This window comes from Schistocerca serialis, chromosome 2 (genome assembly GCF_023864345.2).
Source record: "Schistocerca serialis cubense isolate TAMUIC-IGC-003099 chromosome 2, iqSchSeri2.2, whole genome shotgun sequence".
NCBI lineage: Eukaryota > Metazoa > Arthropoda > Insecta > Orthoptera > Acrididae > Schistocerca > Schistocerca serialis.
This window is the reverse complement of record NC_064639.1, coordinates 848363252-848385427: the sequence shown is the minus strand read 5'-3', so window position 1 is coordinate 848385427 and position 22176 is coordinate 848363252. Positions and strand designations below refer to the sequence as shown.

At 40.0% G+C, this 22176-nt stretch overlaps 1 protein-coding gene across 2 annotated transcripts in view; it reads left to right on the top strand.

The window, feature by feature from the left end:
• Positions 1–22176, top strand: part of LOC126458128 (sialin) — a 311357-nt gene that overhangs the window by 267258 nt on the left and 21923 nt on the right. For both annotated transcript variants that reach the window (XM_050094964.1, XM_050094963.1), the window contains one exon: positions 1644–1799. In XM_050094964.1, coding sequence (XP_049950921.1) covers positions 1644–1799 — 156 coding nt within the window. The remainder of the gene's footprint in view (positions 1–1643; positions 1800–22176) is intronic.

Sequence of the window (22176 nt, the reverse complement as noted above, 5' to 3'; positions counted from 1 at the left end):
AAATAATAAACAGTTTACTTACGTTTTTCCTTGTATCTCATTTTCATTTGACTCCCCTTATGCGATGCCAATGTGAATGCTTAAAATAAAAACTTCAATGAAAGCAAAACTTCATTTCATAATTTCATCTTCAGGACTATTCAGTAAGTTCACACAAAGTTTTCAAAGCCAAACACCTTTGATGCACAAGTTGTATGCACAAGTAGGAAACATATTTCAAACCTTCAGAAAATCCAGGATGTAATGAAACAAGCTAAGCTGCAACCACTGTGCTGCATTCTACATGGGCATGACAACCAACAAGCATCCTGTTGACATGAATGGCCACTGACAAACTGTGGCCAAGAAACAATTGGACCACCCTGTCACTGAGCATCCCACCCAACACGACAGCCTTCATTTCAGTGACTGCTTCACAGCCTGTACTATCTGGATCGTTCCCACCGACACCAGATTTTATGTGTACTCTCCCTGCAATATATCCTACATTCTCGTCATCCCTCCTGGCCACAACCTTCATTAGTCATTGTTCTTACCCATCCAGTCCCTTCCCTGTTCCTATTCCGGCACTACACAGCCTTCTATTCCGCCAACGCACACAGTCTTTTTACTTCTCTCCTTTTCCGCTAAATCTGCCGTCTGTCCCCTCTGTCTAAGCTCCCAACTCCACCCAGCTGCCCCACTCTCCACCTCATCCCTGCACACTCCCAGCAGCACTTTACCATCCCTGACACCTACCCTGCTATCCTTCCCCTTCCCCATTTCAGCCTCCCCCTTACCCCCACCCAACTGCCTCTCCCGTAATGCCCTGCTGATCGCAATCTGGCTCTAGCTACCGAAGATTGTGGTCATATGTGTGTGAGTTGCAAAAATGAGAAAAATTTTACCTTTTAAGATAACGATCATAATTTCATAAAAAGGTTTTTCTCAGTTCTTAACCATTTTAGTATATATTCAGCTTCTTACTAGAGCGTATATTGACAAAATAATATTTTCTGATATCTTGCAGCAATGGTGGCTGTTGTTTCTTTTTTTAACAATAGAAGTACACCTCCTTTGAAAATATGTCCTTCTGTAGCCCAGTCTACTATCAGAAAAAAAATCATTAGTAAAGTCGTGGAATACACAAGTTTATTAAAAAAAAAATTGAACATTAACAAGCCAACGATGTTATTTACAATGCTGTGTTCTCACAGGCGAAAATGATAATTCAGGCTATTTACAACTTAGAGTTTCTCCATTGCGTCTGCCTCACAATGTTCCACCAAACAACTGAAATACAGTCTTGCTCCACCGAATAGACCCTCTTACAGTATTTTACCGGTAAATAAACAGAACAGTGTTATTGGAAAATGTCCCTTGAACCATCACAGAACGCAGTATTTAGATTTATGTCACACTCTGCATTACCCGTTATGAAGTGATACTATACCCTATACGAAGTAAAACTCCGAAAATCTGTAAGATACAAATACCAAATTAATATCACACAGTGACAATATTGTCTGCAGAAAGTGTTATGTGAATCTTAGTGTAAAGAAGATACTCAGAAAAAAATACAGAATTTTACAATTAGCATTTTCACTTAGAAATATGATAGTCACAATTGCCTTTCCAAACAAGTAATTTCTTCTGTATTGCAGCATCTCTAGGAGGAGGTGCCTGTCTTGTTGCTGTAACCTATGTTGGCTGTAATAAGGTTGCAGCAGTTATCCTTATGACCTTTGCAGTCACATTCATGGGTGCCATGTTTGATGGATACTTGGGAAACCATATAGATATTGCACCTCACTTTGCTGGTAAGTTAATTGTTTTGATTTTTCTTAACTGTAAATTGTTTAGTTTGTGGTGGTGGTGGCGGTGGTGATGATGATGAATTCAATAACATCGCAGAATATAACTTTTCATGTTTGTTGTGTTCCCTAAAAAATTTGACCAGGTTCAAGTAGGAAATGCGCACTGAGGGTTCTGTATGAACTTAATTACATCAGTATATAGTTTATCCGTTCCAGAAATCGAGAATCTCAACCATTTCTGCCTTTTATCAACATTGATACTGGCAAGATATCAGTTCCAAGGATTCCAAGATTTTCACAAATGTATAATGTACAAGTGAGATAAAGTCATGCAGGAGGCAGGCAACGATTATCATGATAATCAGCAACTCTCCATTCATGCTGACTGGGTGACAATGGTAAAAGTCAAACATCAGGCAAAGAATGACATTACTACTCATATGACACATTTTGGAATTTATTCATCATCAGATATCCAGGTGCAATTACTGCACATAGATATGGCATTTCAAGTTGTATGTGAAACATTCACAAACTACTCTGTGAATGTTTGTTTCACATAAAATTTGAAATGCCATATCTATGTGCAGTAATTGCTCCTGGATGTCTGATGATGGATACATTCTGAAAAGTGTTGTATGAGCAATAGTCATCCCTTGCTTGATATTTGATTTTTATGGTTGTGACCCAGTCAGCCTGAATACAGAATTTCTGATTGTTTTAATTTCAATTTTGACATTGGATTGTATCAAACTATGTAACATAAATGGCTGTACCTTTTGATTGCATTGACTTATAAGTTAACGTTTATTATACCGCCAGTCAAGCATAGTCCTTAGTATGTGACATAAATTTCAGCTTGATACCTCTATCCATTCCTAAGAAAAAGCAGGTCTTAGCAGATAGATGAACAGTCAACCAGTCTGATAACAAATGACCAAAAGATTGTTTTTCATGTGATATAATTACAAATTAACAGTTTTCAGGTTTTTCCTTTGTTTGTACTGTGAAACTGTACACCTTGCCAAATTACATGATTCTAGGCCAACAGGAAGTACCCTATATGAGTGAATTAGCCAGTATTAAAATATGTGACATATATAGCTGTAGCTCCTGATTGCACTGATTTAGAAGCTTCAATGTTTTACGCTGCCAAGGGACCATAGACCTCAGTACATGACACAAATTTCAACTTGATATGTCTACCCATTCCTGAGAAAAAAGGAGTCTTAAGAGAAGGATTGACAGACGGATAACAGAACGATCCTATAAGGGTTCTGTTTTTACTGACTGAGGTACAGAAGCCTGAAAATCATCTTTTAACGTTAACAGGGGTAGCAGCAGTGAGTATCAGTTGTAATGTACCAGGTGGTGAGTGAGCGAACTGCTATAAGATCTTGTGGTATAAAGCGTTATTTTTTCCACACCTAGGGCAGCATATTTAACATTAAGATGCTAATTTAAAAGATGGTGATGCAGTTCTCTCAGGAACTTCATTTTAATGAATTGATGCATCATATTTTTTATCGCAATGTTAGACTATTAATTATAAAATTTAAATATATTTAAACAGTTCAGATTATATACATAATATTACATGTACTACCCTTGTAAGTCTAGAGGCTACAGGTGATGGCAAAAAAGAAAGTATACGGGGAAAGTTAATATGAAAGTGTGTGGGAAGAGTTGGATCTGATGGATGTGATGGTTGCTATGCACTTTTTTGCTTTCCATGTTTGTTATTTGAGAACGGTGATGTGTGGGGTACAGGGGGAGTGATCTAGGAAATATTAACACATTTATTCAAAACATAACAGACATCATAAGCATGTAAATCACGTACTTGCTCTTAGTGCATTAGGTAAAGCTAATACTGTAACAATTTTAAGCTGCACCAATCATGATGACATAGCAAAACACAGTGTCTTCATTTTTGTAATATTGTAGTACACATGTGAAATTTTGCATGAGCGGCCACTGGTCTTCAGCTCTACATTGTCCACATATGCATGCAGTTTATTAACTATTGAACAAAAAGGGTCCAGCTTATATACTTCCAGCACTAAAGATCCAATCCATCAATATCTTAAATACAGTAAGTACCCACTTAAGTCACCTCCCTCAATCTTGCTTGATCTACTTCCAGGAATAGCCAGGCTGTTCCTCCTCCTTTCTCATCCTATAGGTATGTTAGACTGGCATTGCAAGATTGCTAGATTGATTACATATTTTATCATTTAGGTTCCTAGCACAATGTTATTATTTTTATAATAAAGATATTAAAAAATCTTTTGTTCTTCATATTTAATGTATGACATTGAATTTGCAATGTGTACACTGCAAAACTGATCACTGATAATGGATAAAATAAACATAAAAAGAATTACTGAATCAGGTGATACGGAAAATTAGTGATTGAAGCTGGGAGCCTCTTTAATGATGCCTGAATTCAAAATATTTGACCACTGGGAGGCAGCAACATGTAAAAATCAAATAGGCAGCCGTTTCACTTTCATTGTTAGATGACATAAAATGGAATGATATCTCACATTACACATAATTAAATGAAATTCTGAAGGTGGCAGGGGTAAAATACAGGGAGCGAAAGGCTATTTACAAATTTGTACACAAACCAGATGGCAGTTATAAGAGCTGAAGGGCATGAAAGGGGAGCAGGGTTGGGAAGGGAGTGAGACAGGGTTGTAGCCTCTCCCCGATGTTATTCAATCTATATATTGAGCAAGCAGTAAAGGAAACAAAAGAAAAATTTGGAGTAGGTTTTAAAATGCATGGAGAAGAAATAAAAACTTTGAGGTACACCGATGATATTGTAATTCTGTCAGAGACAGCAACAGACTTGGAAGAGCAGTGGAACAGAATGCACAGTGTCTTGAAAGGAGGATATAAGATGGACATCAACAAAAGCAAAATGAGGATAATGGAATTTAGTCAAATTAAGTTGGGTGATGCTGAGGGAATTAGATTAGGAAATGAGACACTTAAAATAGTAAAAGAGTTTTGCTATTTGGGGAGCAAAATAACTGATGATGGTTGAAGTAGAGAGGATATAAAATGTAGACTGGCAATGGCAAGGAAAGCGTTTCTGAAGAAGAGAAATTTGTTAACATCGAGTATAGATTTAAGTGTCAGGAAGTCGTTTCTAAAAGTATTCGTATGGAGTGTAGCCATGTATGGAAGTGAAACATGGACGATAAATAGTTTGGACAAGAAGAGAATAGAAGCTTTCGAAATGTGGTGCTACAGAAGAGAATAGAAGCTTTCGAAATGTGCTGCTACACAAGAATGCTGAAGATTGGATAGGTAGATCACGTAACTAATGAGGAGGTATTGAATAGAATTGGGGTGAAGAGGAGTTTGTGGCACAACTTGACTAGAAGAAGGGATTGGTCCGTAGGACATGTTCTGAGGTATCAAGGGATCACCAATTTAGTATTGGAGGGCAGCATGGAGAGTAAAAATCGTAGAGGGAGACCAAGAGATGAATGCACTAAGCAGATTGAGGATGTAGGTTGCAGTAGGTACTGGGAGATGAAGAAGCTTGCACAGGATAGAGTAGCATGTAGAGCTGCATCAAACCAGTCTCAGGAGTGAAGACCACAACAACAACAAATGGAATGATATCCCATATCAGATACTGTAATAGCTGAGGTGCAAAACTTAGACTTTCTGTGAAAATAAAAAAGAAGGCAAATGTCATGACCTGTTCCTAATCACAAGCTATCCAGGTTTATGAAATTACAGAGGGTTTGACAATATACTGTATCCCTTACTATGGGTAATTATTTGTGGGTATAAATTTAATATTTACGTGATGGCTTTATGTGCAGGTGAGTCAATAAGTCACAAAACGTGACACTCTGAAAACATACTGCACCTATAAATTTAAAAAAACCATCAAACAATGGAAAATCCAGGATGGAATGTAACAATATTATGAGACCATATAGCAGAGATGCTGAGTCGCAGATAGGCACAACAAGAAGATTTTCACACTTAAAGCTTTTGGCTAATGACCTTTGTCAACAGTACACACACATACACACACACACACACACACACACACACACACACACACACAATAGAGAGAAATAAATTTATTTCTCTCCTTTTCTGCTACTTCCCCCCCCCCCCCCCCCCCCCTCCTCCCCACCTCTCCCCTGCCTGCAACACTTCAGTGTCCGCCATCCTCAACAGTTGCTGTTTTAACATTGTGCCTCGCAGTGCATTCATAATTTAGTCTGGGCACTAATGACCACTGTAGTTGTGCGCCCCCCCCCCCCCAAAAGAAACACATACTGTCCCTCCCCCTCCTCACCCCAGCCTCCTCCTTTCCCCCAACCAGTTGCTACTCCTATCATGCACTGGTGCTGCTGCTCGCACTGTGGTTTCAGTTGCCTGAGACTGCAGTCATGTGTGTGAGTTGTGTTTGCGTGAGAGAGAGAGAGAGAGAGAGAGAGAGAGTGTGTGTGTGTGTGTGTGTGTGTGTGTGTGTGTGTGTGTGTGTGTGTGTGTGTGTATTGTTGACAAAGGCCATTAGCCGAAAGCTTGAAGTGTGAAAATTATTTTGTTGTGTCTATATGTGACTCAACATCTCTGCTATATGGTGAGTAGCATCTTTCCTTCTCCTAATATTGTTTCAAAAATCATCCTATCATTTGACAAGGCCTTCAGAGTCTGCAGCAAAGAATTATTCTTGCCTCCAACAAGTGACCACTCATACTACAGCCATGTTATCTTTAGTGTTGCCCACCCAGTTGGTAGCCAGTGGAGACTAATTTGGGGCTGTATGGTGGATTTCCAAGTATTTCCAGTTATCCATTTGAAATATTCTCTGTGCTGGCCCTGCTTGCGAGGGCATGCATTTTCATCCAGAAGAATGATGCCTTGTCAAGAATCCAGGTAGTTTTTAGAATACAGCCTATTGCAGTTCCCACAGAGGTGCTATACTCAGATGCAGAATTAACAGTTCCATCATGAGTGGATGTACTAGCTGAACTACCAACCATCATGTAACACAGATATGAAAGGTACCTTAAGTACTATCATCTCCTCCTCTAAAAAGGACAGCACCTATCAGTACTTGAAAGTTTGACTGTGTGTGCAGCAAGTCAGTGGCAGGCCCAGGGATTCTGTACAGGGAGAATTCTAGGTACCATACTTATCCCCCTTACCGTCAGGTCTGAAGTGCTGCCTCCAGCTAAAACTGAAACTGAGCCAGTGTGATCACTTCATCTGTAGGTAAGCCTGCTGTGATTCATGTATGGGGGAGGGGGGGGGGGGGGTAGCAAATTCAAAAGGGTGGGGGGTTCTGTTAATCATCAGCAGTTCAAACATATGGTGAGCCTGGCTGTTGCGGCAACCTCTAAGAGAGCACGGTGCAACCAGCTGGTGATTGTGACACATGTTGTAATGAAAGATGCCTCTTATTTGAGCTCTGAGGTGATACTCAGATCATTCCAGCACGTGGCAGAGAAAGTTGAGAAGACAATCTGTGCTTATGAGATTTTAATGAAGTTCACTGTCTACAGCATTGTCCCAAGAGCTGATTGTGTCTCCCTAGTTCTAAGCTGAGTAGAAGTTTTCAGACAAGACCTTTGAAGGTTCTCTGATGAGCTAGTTATTGATTTTCTTGACTCGTGCCACAGGGTCAAGAACTTTAGGGTCCCACTAAAAGGGCTAGGAGTGCTTTACACATCAAAGATACAGGCACATTAGGGTAGCATTATGGTGTGCACAATGAGATTTTTTAGACTAGGCAACACTCCTCCACCTCCAAGACCCTGAAGTGTTAGCACAAGACCCAATTAAATTACCCTCACAGAAGAGACAATTCAGTGGTCAACTGCTGAAGTATTTGTAACAAAAAGTTCTGGAATTAAAAGTGCCCCTAAAAAGCAGTGGAGCTCTCATAACACCAGATAAAAAAGCTGGCTAAAACAAAATTGATAGCAGTGAGGTTTTTGGAATAATTCTAAATGGATATCAAAAGGTTTGGTTAATGAGAAATGGATTTGTTGTATTTCTTGCAGTAGGCAAGAAACATGAATCTGTTGGGATAGAAACTGAAGCTACATGCAAGACTGAATGGTCAGAACACAGCATCAAGGTTGGCATAATCTTTTATTCGGGTCTCTGTATCAACCCAAAAATATTAATGGCAACAAATGCACCTGCCTTCTTTGAGAACGTCCACATTGAAACTAGTATCAGTGACCATGAGGCAATTGTAACAATGATTTTGACAGTACAAATGGCAATAAAACAAGCAGAAAAAATCACTTATCCAGTATAGTAGGTAAAGAGGCAGTGGTGTCACATCTCAAGGAAAAGCTAAAAACCTTTTTTGCTAGGCATGAATATGTAGAAGAGCTGTGGCTCAGGTTTAGAAAAATAGTTGACCAACCACTGAACATAAATGTATCTAGTCGAGCAGATCATGATGGGAGGTCCCTTCATGGTGTACAGAGCATAGGGCTATAGACAGATGCTCAGTGAAACACTTTTGAATCTCAGATATGTTGTGAAAAATCCAAGTTTTAGACCTGCTCCCCCTTTGCATTATCTCCCACCTTGAAACAACCACTAAGAAATGGCACTGTTTTCAGTTTTTCCTCAGTCACTCACTTCCAGTACACTTTAGGCAAAAATACGCTATTATTAGTTTTAAAAACTGTTAAATTTCTTGCATGTTTCATATACATGCATGTTGGAAAATACATAAAGCTGATGAGGTACAAGGCTGTGAAAATCTGCAAAAATGTCAAGAAATCTCAAAAAGTTAGTGGTTTTGCCTTAATATGTTTTTTTTTACTGCAGATTTGTGCACAATGCATAATAACAAGTGTTGTAGGAGATTTAATTTCCTTCAAGATTCATGCAAAATATTTTTAATTACTCCCTATGCACACTGAGAAATGTTGCATTAAGAATTTTAGTGAAAGTGGGCGAGGAACGTTACCATCTTCAGTCAAAAATAGTATTTCTGAATGTAATATCACCTTGAAGACATTTTGTATGCAACATATACACCTAGTAAATGAGATTCATGTAATTTCTGGGGAATAAGTATTTTTTTAAAAGAAAAACACAAACTCTTAACACCTCCTAATATTGCACTGGACCTCCTTTTGCACAGCATAGTGCAACAACTTGACATGGCATGGACTCAACATGTTGGAAGCCCCTGCAACATGCTGCCTCTGTAGCCACCCACAGGTGCGAATATGTCACCAGTGCAGGATTTTGTGCACGAACTGATCTCTCAGTTACGTTCCATAAATGTTCAATGAGCTTCATGTTGGGCGATCTGGGTGGCCAAATCATTTGCTCGAATGTCCAGAATGTTCTTCAAACTGATCACCATGAACAGTTGTGGCCCAGTGATATGGCACATTGTCATCTGCAAAAATTCTATCGTTATTTGGGAACATGAAGTCCATGAATGGCTGCAAATGGTCTCCACATAGCCGAACATAACCATTCCCAGTCAATGATCCATGTAAACACAGTGCACACCATTATGGAGCTTCCACCAGCTTGCACAGTGCCTTGTTGGCAACTTGGGTCCATGGCTTCACGGAGTCTGCACCACACTTGAACTCTACCATCAGCTCTTACCAACTGAAATCAGGAACTCATCTCACCAGGCACCAGTTTTCCAATCATATAGGATCCAACCCATATGGTCACAAGCCCAGGAGAGGCACTGCAGTCGAAGTCATGCGGTTGTCTGCCTCTGTTAATGCCAAATCTTGCTGCACTGTCCTAATGAATATGTTCATAATACATCCCACACTGATTTCTGTGGTTATTTCATGCTCTGTTGCTAGTCTGTTAGCACTGACAACTCTATTCAAACGCTGCTCTCAGTTATTAAGTGAAGGCCGACAGCCACTGCATTTTTGTGGTGAGAGGTGAGTCTGAAATTTATTATTCTTGGCACACTTTTTACACTGGATCTTGGAATATTGTATTCCCTCTTGATTTCTGAAATGAAATGTCCCATATATCTGGCTCCAACTACCATTCTGTGTTCAGAGGTTGTTAATTCCCATTGTCCAGACACAATCACTCGGAAATCTTTTCACATGAATCACCTGAGTACAAATGACAGCTCCACCAATGCACTGTCCTTTTATTACCTTGTGTACACAATACCATCAGCATCTGTATATGTGCGTATCACTAGCCCTTGACTTTTGTCACCTAAGTGTATACTTATATTGCAACAAATCACAACTTAAAAATAGGTCTTAAATTTTATTTTAATGGAATATGCAAAATCTTAAGTTAAAAATTCATCAATTTCCCTTGTTTTCACTCAAATGTTGTTGATGTCATCACTTTCACAACAGGTAGTGGATCATCTAACATGTCTTCTGTGTTGAATTCAACCTCTGGTGTATTACCATACAATTAAAATAAAATGGAGCATTGAAATCCTGCTTTTTTTCAGCTGTATTTGTTGCCACAAGTTTTTCTACAGTGGTATGAAATTATGTTCAGCAATGTCTGTGAAGCTGGTTCTTTATCCATTGGCACTGGAGTTAGACCACCAATATCCTTCTCCCAGCCCCACTTCATGGCATCTTTTTCAGACTTCATCAACATCTGAACTTCTAGACAAATTCAAGCATGATACTGAACTACACTGAAGGGCCAAAGAAACTGGTATAGGCATGCATATGCAAATTCACAGATATGTAAACAGGCATGATACAGTGCTGTGGTCGGCAACACCTGTATAAGACAACAAGTGTTTGGCGCAGTTGTTAGATTGTTTACTGCTGCTACAGTGGTAGGTTATCAAGATTTAAGTGAATTTGAACATGGTGTTATAGTCGGCACATGAGTGATGGGACACAGCATTTCCGAGGTAACAATGAAGTGGAGATTTTTTCACGTACAACTATTTCACGAGTGTACCATGAATATCAGGAATCCGGTAAAACATCAAATCTCTGACATCACTGCAGCCAGAAAAAGATCCTGCAAGAAGGGGACCAACAGTGACTGAAGAGACTCACTCAGTGTGACAGAAGTGCAAGCCTTCTGCAGACTGCTGCAGGTTTCAGTGTTCGGCCATCATCAACTGCCAGCAGAGCTTTTGGAGCTGAAGGCCTACTCGTGCACCCTTGATGACTACATGACACAAATCTTTATGCCTCATGTGTCCCTGTCACGACCAATACTGGAAACATGTTGCCCGGTAGACGAGTTTTGTTTCAAATTGTATTGAGTGGATGGATGTGTACAGGTATGGAGACAACCTCATGAATCCATGGACCCTGCATGTCAGCAGGGGACTGTTCAAGCTGGTTGAGGCTCTGTTAATGGTGTGGGGCGTGTGTAGTTGGAGTGATATGGGATGCCTGGTATATCTAGATACAACTCTGACAGGTGACGTGTGTAAGCATCCTATCTGATCACCCATTCGTGTCCATTGTGCATTCCGATGAACTTGGGCAATTTCAGCAGAACAGTGCAACACCAAACACATCTAGAATTGTTTCAGAGTGGCTCCAGGAATACTATCTTTTGATTTCAGACATTAGCCAAGTCCAAACCACATCATGTTGCAGAACTTCTTGCAGGGGTCCTACATGATATTAGGCAGGTGTACCAGATTTTTCAGTGCTCATTTAACTTTAGGACTCTGTATCTCAAAATAAACAAAAATGTAGTTGTACCACTATTGAAATAAGCCCTTCAAATGTACTGCCCTCTTGCAGCCGAAATTTTTCTCAACTCGAGACATCAGTACATCAGATCACTAGTTGCATTTGTGAAGCACTTTCTGATAACAGTCAGCATGATATCTTGTGGTTTTATTATTCCCTTATACTGCTGATGGTTGTTTGTATTTACAACTATTAATGCATATACTGTAACCAGTAAGTGTGAAAATTATTTGTAGGTCAGTGATTTGTTTTACTTTTCTCTTACACAACATTTTAACACGTCTTAATGAACCTTGTACTATTGCAATGGGTTTGGTGGTTTTTCATCTTTTTCTAACAAACACTGCATTATGCAGTTGCTGTCTACAGTCATGTTCAAGATTTTAAAGATACAAGAAACATATCAGCCCAAACAAAACTGCTTTTGGCAACCACTTGTCAACCACAAAATATACAGCAGGCAATGAGGAATGGAGTTAGACATACTTGAAGAATGGGAAATGTGTAAACTGAAGATAAAGGAGGAAGACAAATTCACAAAAAAACAGTCTGAATTTAAATACAATGACTATTTTACTCTTTTAAAAACGAGTAATTATTCAGAAAAGCAGTTAGCTTAATACATGTCAGTAATTTATAAAATAGTGTGATAATGTCTGAGACCTTTATCAATACAGTATCTTTGTATTTAGTTGTAACGCTATGATCTCTGAGAGACGGAGCATATGAACACATAACAAACAACTGAAGGCATGTGTCAAATTTTTATGTATAAACAACTAAACATGAACTCACACTGATACCATATTGTGCCATGGTATATTAAAAGATCCTGGAAAGCAGAATCCAAACAAGGGTCAGGAACAAATTTAAACCTTCAGACATGGGAGATGAAGTGTTTCCCTTGTCTTCACAGTGAGGCATCTCCAGAAGCACCGCTATGAATTTGGGGGAGATACTGTGATTGCCTTTCTCGATATATAAAAGGCATTTGATAGTGTGTGTAGAAGAAAGGTCAGGGAAACACTAGAAAAGAAGGGAGTGGAAAAAGAGAGAACAAGCAGAGAGGAGGCCATGCACTGTGGAAGCCTGAGTTGTGTGGAAATGGGAGTTGAGAGGACAGATTGGTTTTAGCAAACAAATGATGTGAAACAAGGTAGTGCATGGTTACTTTTCCTCTTCATTGTGGTCTTGGATAAGATAATGGCTAAGGTGGCAGAAAAAACTGGAGAAGACAAGATGAAAGCAATGGTGTTTGTGGATGAGTCGATGATCTGAGGAAACAGAGGAGGAGACTCACGAAGAGCTGGATGCTCGGGAAGAAACTGTGAGACAATGTGGAATGAAATTAAATGTAAACAAATGTGAGACCCTGGTTGCAACTAGAAAGAAAAATGGACCATTAGTGGAAGAAGGATTGAAGGTAAATAATTGAAGAAGGTGGAAAGCATCAAGTACTTGGGAAGTGTGATGGAGTAAAATGGAAGAAATGAGAATGATATTAGTAAACATGGCAGACAGGCAGAAGCATTGTAGATGTCCCACAAAAAAGCAAACAAGTAATATGTAGAAGTTACTACATCCCAGTACTGACCTAAGCGTCTGAAACATGGGTAATTAAGAAAAGAGATGCAAGCAGATTACAGGCATGTGAAATGAAGTTCCTCAAAAGTGGGACAGGATTAACAAGGAGAGAGAGGATGAGGAATAGAAGGGTAAGTGAAAGAGGAACCCTTGCAGAGCAGGGTAGAAACATCACAGCTAAGATGGCATGACCACGTAAAGAGAATGGAAAACAAGAAGATTCTCAAGAAGATACGTGAAATGAGGATGTGAAGGAAATGACCAAGAGGAATACCAAGGAATACATAGCTGAAAGTGTGGAGGAATGTGTTGAGAAAAGGGGTGACGACTGGACTAGACTGAACAGAGAAAGAGGGTGGGGAAACAGGAGTAGATGGCAAGGCTCATGTTCCAAATATACCCAGTCTCGGACTGCGAAACCGTTCATGATGATGATGATATTGATCTGATGTAAAAACAAATGTGTTACATATACTGAGACATTAAAAATGTAGGTATGTCACACAAAAATAATAGCATTGCTGTAATCTGTTCATGCAAAATGTTAGAAAATTTTGTATTTCATATTATGCTAATCACACTGTATTACATGCAGCTCTGATGGAAACCTTAATTAATAAATTCAGAATATATTGAGTTGCAGATCCTGATACCCACATTGCTGGAATTACATAAATATTATTTTTGTAGGTAGTATTACTATATTTCACAATTTTATTTATATTCATGAAAACTATATGTGGTTTGGTCATGGTTCGTTGAGTTGATGATAGAGCCTTCTTCAGAGAACATATTTCAATTACAACTTACTTAGGGGTATTTCAATTACAACTTACTTGGGGGAGAGGGGGGCGGGGGGGGGGGGGAGGGGGGGGGGGGAGTAATAACCGACAGCTCAGCAAACTTGGACGTGAACTGCAGTCCATGTGATATATTGCTGATCATAGAGACAATACAATAAAAGATGATAATAATGATGAAGATGATAATAATAATAATAATAATAATAATAATAATAATAATAATAATAATAGCAACTAAGCATCTCCACTATATGACGAGCAGCAACTATCCTTTTCATAATATTAATCTTAATATAATTTTTAGAGAGAGAGAGATAGAGATAGAGATGGCGAGATGGGGGGAGAGAGAGAGAGGGAGAGTACTTGCAGACCTATTGAAGAACATAGGCCCAAATACACTTGAGGAGCTCACACAAATCATCAGAGACATATGGAAAACAGAAAAGGTATCTGAAGAATGGAAATGTGCATTCATCCATCCATAACACAAGAAAGGTGACAGAACAGATGTCATTAACTGCAGAGGGATTTCTCTCCTTGAAGTGACCTACAAAATTCTATCCGCATCCGTTCTTCAAAGAACACAAGAACAGCTTGAAAACAAAATTGGTGACTATCAAGCCAGTTTCTAACTGGGGCATTCTTGTACTGAATGAATTTTCAATTTGTAGATGCTATTGAAATATAGAGCAACCCAAAGCTCTCCGATCATCTGTATGTTCGACAACTTCCAGAAGGCATACGATTCAGTCGGTCGACAGTCCCTCTTTAACATCTTACAAGAACAAGGACTTGATCGAACATGAAGATTCATCAAGGAGACACTCATGGGCACGAAGTCAGAAGTGAAATTCATGGGCGAATTGTCAGAGCCCTTTGAGATAAACACTGGTATGCAACAAGGTGATGGATTGTCACCACTGCTCTTCAACCTTGTTCTGGATAAAGTCATCTGAGAATGGAAGAAAGAATCGAAAACCCAGGACCACTGGAAACCCATTCAACTCAGACGAAAGAATGAGGACATTGAGGTCAGTTGTTTAGCTTTCACAGACGACCTAGCTATACTAGTAGCCTGCGAAAATACAGCAATCAAACAGATTGAAGTCCTCAAGGAATGCGCTGAGAAAACTGGACTACAAATTTCATTCGAGAAGACAAAGTTCATTTGCACTAAATTTGACACTCGGGAACTGAACACAAAATATGGGCAGATCAAACAAGTTGCACACTTCAGATATCTCGGTGAGATCATAGAACCAACAGGGTTGGAAAAAGAAGCACAGAAAGTTTGGTTACAAAAGCTCAAACGAGCATATGGGAGAACACATGAAATCTACAACAAGAAATACAAAGATCAAACATCATAATACAGTGATTAAACCTGAATATAATACAGTGATTAAACCTGAAGTGCTGTATGTGAGTGAAACCTTGGTACTGAAGAGAAGAGGTGATCTGGACAACATCTTGAAGGAGGAAAGAAAGATCACGAGGAAAATGCTGGGACCAGATAAAACAAAGGAGGGGTATAGACTCAAATTGCACAAAGCAACAGAAGAACTGTCCAACCTTGCTGCAGATATCCGTCAATGAAGACTGAAATTCTATGGGCAGATTCATAGAGTCCCACTTTCAAGGCTAACTCTTAAGATTTTGACATACACTGCCAAACTGAAGAACATTCCATGGATAGAAGAAGTCAAATATGACTTCGAAAAGTTACAGATAGGAACATCGGACATACTAGACAGGAAACTTTACCATCAGAAGATAAATAGATCGGTAGTAAAGTCAGAGAATTAAGTCCCTAACAGACCAGGGACCAAGTTGTCAGAAGAAAGGAAGAAAGCACATAGCGAAAGAATGAAAGCTATATGGGCTATTAGAAAAGCGAATCATAAATGTAATGCGAGATTCAACAGGGTCCATATGCACATATTAATAAATAAATATTATTATTATTACTAGGCCAATCCACCTATCCCAGAGGATAACCCACTGACACCTGACCATGTCTTCTGGATGCTTCACTTTTTTCTGCCAGGCAGTATACGTCCTAATCTTTGCAGTGGTGTGAGAATGAAACTGAAACAGTAGTTCTGTGTCTTCCTTTGTGAAGGAACATTTTAAAACAGAATTCAACACTTCTGCTTTTACTTTGGTAACCTCGGGCTTGTTTCATATAAGAATGCCTGGGCACAAATTTTGGTGCCTTTGACAGCTTTACATATAGCTCAGTAAAGATAGCCCTGAAAAAAGTGTTGCATTGTAAATGATGGAGTAATTTTGACTTTCAGGTATATTGTATGTATTACCCCTCTCATGAAAAATCCAAGTTTGGACTTACTTCTCATTATGCATTATCCACCTTCATGAAAAAACCACTAATAAATGACCCTTTTTCAGTTTTTCCTTTGTAGCTTCCTTTCAATGCACTGTAGGCAAAAATATGCCAGTATCAGTTTTAAAGCGCATTAAATTTCCTGCATGTTTCATATACAACATGTTGGAAAATTCATAACAGCTACTGGGATATGAGGCTTTGAAAATTTGCAAACTTGTCAAGAAAGTGCAAAAAGTTAGATATATCAATGGTCCCAACTTAACATTTTTTTACTGCAGTTCTGGGTGCAATGCATAATACCCAATGTTACAAAGGAATTTCCTTCAAGAATCATGCAAAATATTTGTAATTACTCCCTACACGTGCCCAGAAATGTTGCATTAATAATTTTAGTGAAAGTGGACCCGAAGTTGAAAATACCATCCACAGCCAAAAATATTATTCCTGAATGTAATATCATCTTGAAGACATTATGTATACAATATATACAATTAGATCATGGGATTCATGTGATTTATGGGGAATAAGTATTTTTTAAAAAGAGAAACAGAAATTTTCAACATTTTTACATATACTTATATTTCAACAAAATACAGTTTAAAAATAGGCCTTAAACTTTATTTTAATGATACACACAAAATTTAAGTTATAGATTCATCAATTTTTGTTGTTTTGGCTCAGGTGTGGTTGATGTGTAGAATTCATCACTTCGACCAGTAGGTAGTGGATCATCTAACTTGTCTTCTTCCATGATGAATTCAATTTCTGGTGCATCACCACATGATTCAAATCCACAATGAAACATGGAAATCCTGCTTTTTTTCAGCTGCATTTGTTGCCACAAGGGGGGGTTGGTTTTTTTTATCATATTCAGTAGTGTCTATGGAGCTGGTTCTTTATTCATTGGTACTGGAGTTAGAGCACCAATATTCTTCTTGCAGCTTGACTTGAGGGAGTCTTTTTCATATCCCATCCAAATTTGAACTTCCTGGTAAGTTCTACATGCATGATATTGAAATGCATCCCTTGTTGTTGGTAGGCATGCCAAATCGAATTTGGTGTTTGTAGCAGCCTTAGAAAAGTGGAGATATTGCAACTTGTCTATAGAAGTGTTTCAGATACAAAATCCCAAAAGGAAGGAAAACTAGCTCTGAAACCTCTTGTGCTTTTCCATAGGATGCCATCTCTAATCAGTCTGAAGAAGGGGGAATTTAATCAGTTATTACAGTGTAACCAATGTCATAAATTCATGGGAAAAATCCACAAGAACATATACTAAAGTTACTATAAAGTACAATCAAAATTATTATGGAGGGCATACAGGGAGATCTTTTAAAATAAGATACAAAGAACATGTGATAGGCAAGGAAGGTGGAAATATATACGACTCAATTTTTGCCAAACAATCGCCATAGTACTCTTGCATAATGGAGTTAAAGGGTATAGACTAGATTTGTTGGAGGAACTGGTAATCTCTAAGTATTTCACTTACAAGGATATTCTTACTTCAAATGGATATTTGCAACCCAAAAACAAGATTTTTACAGACTGTTTCCAAGCCTTATTTTTAACAACATAACAGTGGTGGAGGGCACTTTTCGTGCCACTGTCATTACCTCCCTTTCCTGTTCCAGTCACGTATGGTCCGTGGGAAGAATGACTGCCGGAAAGCCTCCGTGTGCGCTCTAATCTCTCTAATTTTACATTCTTGATCTCCCCGGGAGGTATAAGTAGGTGGAAGCAATATATTCGACACCTCATCCTGAAAAGCACCCTCTCAAAACCTAGACAGCAAGCTACACCACGTTGCAGAGCACCTCTCTTGCAGAGTCTGCCACTTGAGCTTGCTAAACATCTCCGTAACGCTATCACGCTTACCAAATAACCCTGTGACGAAACACGCCACTCTTCTTTGGATCTTCTCTATCTCGTCTGTCAACCCGACCTGATACGGATCCCACGCTGATGAGCAATACTCAAGTATAGGTCGAACGAGTGTTTTGTAAGCCACCTCCTTTGTTGATGGACTACATTTTCTAAGGACTCTCCCAATGAATCTCAAGCTGGCACCCACCTTAGCAACAATTAATTTTATATGATCATTCCACTTCAAATTGTTCTGCACGCATACTCCCAGATATTTTACAGAAGTAACTGCTACCAGTGTTTGTTCCGTCCTTCTGTATGTCATTATATGTTGGTCTTCACTATAGACTTCACTTTATGTAGTTACTAATGTTTGAAAATACATTTTTATTGTATTTTATAACAACATTAGTATTTGTTGTGTTTTTTCCATGAAGTTATGATGATGGTTACAGTGTAGGTAAATAGTTAAATCTCCCCTTCTCCCTTCTTATCCGTCTTTTTGCTTATTCCCCAACCCTTCCCCTCTTTTCCACTTACAAACAATGTACCTTAAATTATTTTAATTTCATTCATTTTAAATCTACATCTACATCTACATTTATACTCCGCAAGCCACCCAACAGTATGTGGCGGAGGGCACTTTACGTGCCACTGTCATTACCTCCCTTTTCTGTTCCAGTCGCAAATGGTTCGCGGGAAGAACGACTGTCGGAAAGCCTCCGTGCGCGATCGAATCTCTCTAATTTTACATTCGTGATCTCCTCGGGAGGTATAAGTAGGGGGAAGCAATATATTCGACACCTCATCCAGAAACGCACCCTCTCGAAACCTGGCGAGCAAGCTACACCGCGATGCAGAGCGCCTCTCATGCAGAGTCTGCCACTTGAGTTCGCTAAACATCTCCGTAACGCTATCACGGTTACCAAATAACCCTATGATGAAATGCGCTGCTCTTCTTTGGATCTTCTCTATCTCCTCCGTCAACCCGAACTGGAACGGATCCCACACTGATGAGCAATACTCAAGTATAGGTCGAACGAGTGTTTTGTAAGCCACCTCCTTTGTTGATGGACTACATTTTCTAAGGACTCTCCCAATGAATCTCAACCTGGTACCCGCCTTACCAACAATTAATTTTATATGATCATTCCACTTCAAATTGTTCCGTACGTATACTCCCAGATATTTTACAGAAGTAACTGCTATCTGTGTTTGTTCCGCTATCATATAATCATACAATAAAGGATCCTTCTTTCTATGTATTCGCAATACATTACATTTGTCTATGTTAAGGGTCAGTTGCCACTCCCTGCATGAAGTGCCTATCTGCTGCAGATCTTCCTGCATTTCGCTACAATTTTCTAATGCTGCAACTTCTCTGTATACTACAGCATCATCCACGAAAAGCCGCATGGAACTTCCGACACTATCTGCTAGGTCATTTATATATATTGTGAAAAGCAATGGTCCCATAACACTCCCCTGTGGCACGCCAGAGGTTACTTTAACGTCTGTAGACATCTCTCCATTGATAACAACATGCTGTGCTCTGTTTGCTAAAAACTCTTCAATCCAGCCACACAGCTGGTCTGATATTCTGTAGGCTCTTACTTTGTGTATCAGGCGACAGTGCAGAACTCTATCGAACGCCTTCCGTAAGTCAAGGAAAACAGCATCTACCTGGGAGCCTGTATCTAATATTTTCTGGGTCTCATGAACAAATAGAGCGAGTTGGGTCTCACATGATCGCTGTTTCCGGAATCCATGTTGACTCCTACGGAGTAGATTCTGGGTTTCCAAAAATGACATGATACGCGAGCAAAAAACTTGTTCTAAAATTCTACAACAGATCAACGTCAGAGGTATAGGTCTATAGTTTTGCGCATCTGCTCGACAACCCTTCTTGAAGACTGGGACTACCTGTGCTCTTTTCCAATCATTTGGAACCTTCCGTTCCTCTAGAGACTTGCGGTACACGACTGTTAGAAGGGGGGCAAGTTCTTTCGCGTACTCTGTGTAGAATCGAATTGGTATCCCGTCAGGTCCAGTGGACTTTCCTCTGTTGAGTGATTCCAGTTGCTTTTCTATTCCTTGGACACTTATTTCGATGTCAGCCATTTTTTCGTTTGTGCGTGGATTTACAGAAGGAACTGCAGTGCGGTCTTCCTCTGTGAAACAGCTTTGGAAAAAGGTGTTTAGTATTTCAGCTTTACGCGTGTCATCCTCTGTTTCAATGCCATCATCATCCCGGAGTGTCTGGATTTGCTGTTTCAAGCCACTTACTGATTTAACGTAAGACCAGAACTTCCTAGGATTTTCTGTCAAGTCGGTACATAGAATTTTACTTTCGAATTCACTGAATGCTTCACGCATAGCCCTCCTTACGCGAACTTTGACATCGTTTAGCTTCTGTTTGTCTGAGAGGTTTTAGCTGCGTTTAAACTTGGAGTGAAGCTCTCTTTGCTTTCGCAGTAGTTTCCTAACTTTGTTGTTGAACCACGGTGGGTTTTTCCCATCCCTCACAGTTTTACTCAGCACGTACCTGTCTAAAACGCATTTTACGATTGCCTTGAACTTTTTCCATAAACACTCAACATTGTCATTGTCGGAACAGAAATTTTCATTTTGGTGTGTTAGGTAGTCTGAAATCTGCCTTCTATTACTCTTGCTAAACAGATAAACCTTCCTCCCTTTTTTTATATTCCTATTAACTTCCATATTCAGGGATGCAGCAACGGCTTTATGATCACTGATTCCCTGTTCTGCACTTACAGAGTCGGAAATTTCGGGTCTGTTTGTTATCAGTAGGTCCAAGATGTTATTTCCACGAGTCGGTTCTCTGTTTAATTGCTCGAAGTAATTTTCGGATAGTGAACTCAGTATAATGTCACTCGATGCTCTGTCCCTACCACCCGTCCTAAACATCTGAGTGTCCCAGTCTATATCTGGTAAATTGAAATCTCCACCTAAGACTATAACATGCCGAGAAAATTTATGTGAAATGTATTCCAAATTTTCTCTCAGTTGTTCTGCCACTAATGCTGCTGAGTCGGGAGGTTGGTAAAAGGAGCCAATTATTAACCTAGCTTGGTTGTCGAGCATAACCTCCACCCATAATAATTCACAGGAACTATCCACATCTACTTCACTACAGGATAAACTACTACTAACAGCGACAAATGCGCCACCACTGGTTGCATGCAATCTATCCTTTCTAAACACCGTCTGTGCCTTTGTAAAAATTTCGGCAGAATTTATCTCTGGCTTCAGCCAGCTTTCTGTACCTATAACGGTTTCCGCTTTGGTGCTTTCTATCAGCGCTTGAAGTTCCGGTACTTTACCAATGCAGCTTCGACAGTTTACAATTACAATACCAATTGCTGCTTGGTCCCCGCATGTCCTGACTTTGTCCCGCACCCTTTGAGGCTGTTGCCCTTTCTGTACTTGCCCGAGGCCATCTAACCTAAAAAACCGCCCAGTCCACGCCACACAACCCCTGCTACCCGTGTAGCTGCTTGCTGTGTGTAGTGGACTCCTGACCTATCCAGCGGAACCCGAAACCCCACCACCCTATGGCACAAGTCGAGGAATCTGCAGCTCACACGGTGGCAGAACCGTCTCAGCCTCTGATTCAGACCCTCCACTCGGCTCTGTACCAAAGGTCCGCAGTCCGTCCTGTCGACGATGCTGCAGATGGTGAGCTCTGCTTTCATCCCGCTAGCGAGACTGGCAGTCTTCACCAAATCAGATAGCCGCCGGAAGCCAGAGAGGATTTCCTCCGATCCATAGCGACACACATCATTGGTGCCGACATGAGCGACCACCTGCAGATGGGTGCACCCTGTACCCTTCATGGCATCCGGAAGGACCCTTTCTACATCTGGAATGACTCCCCCCGGTATGGACACGGAGTGCACATTGGTTTTCTTCCCCTCTCTTGCTGCCATATCCCTAAGGGGTCCCATTACACGCCTGACGTTGGAGCTCCAACTACCAGTAAGCCCACCCTCTGCGACCGCCCGGATCTTGCAGACTGAGGGGCAACCTCTGGAACAGGACAAGCAGCCATGTCCAGC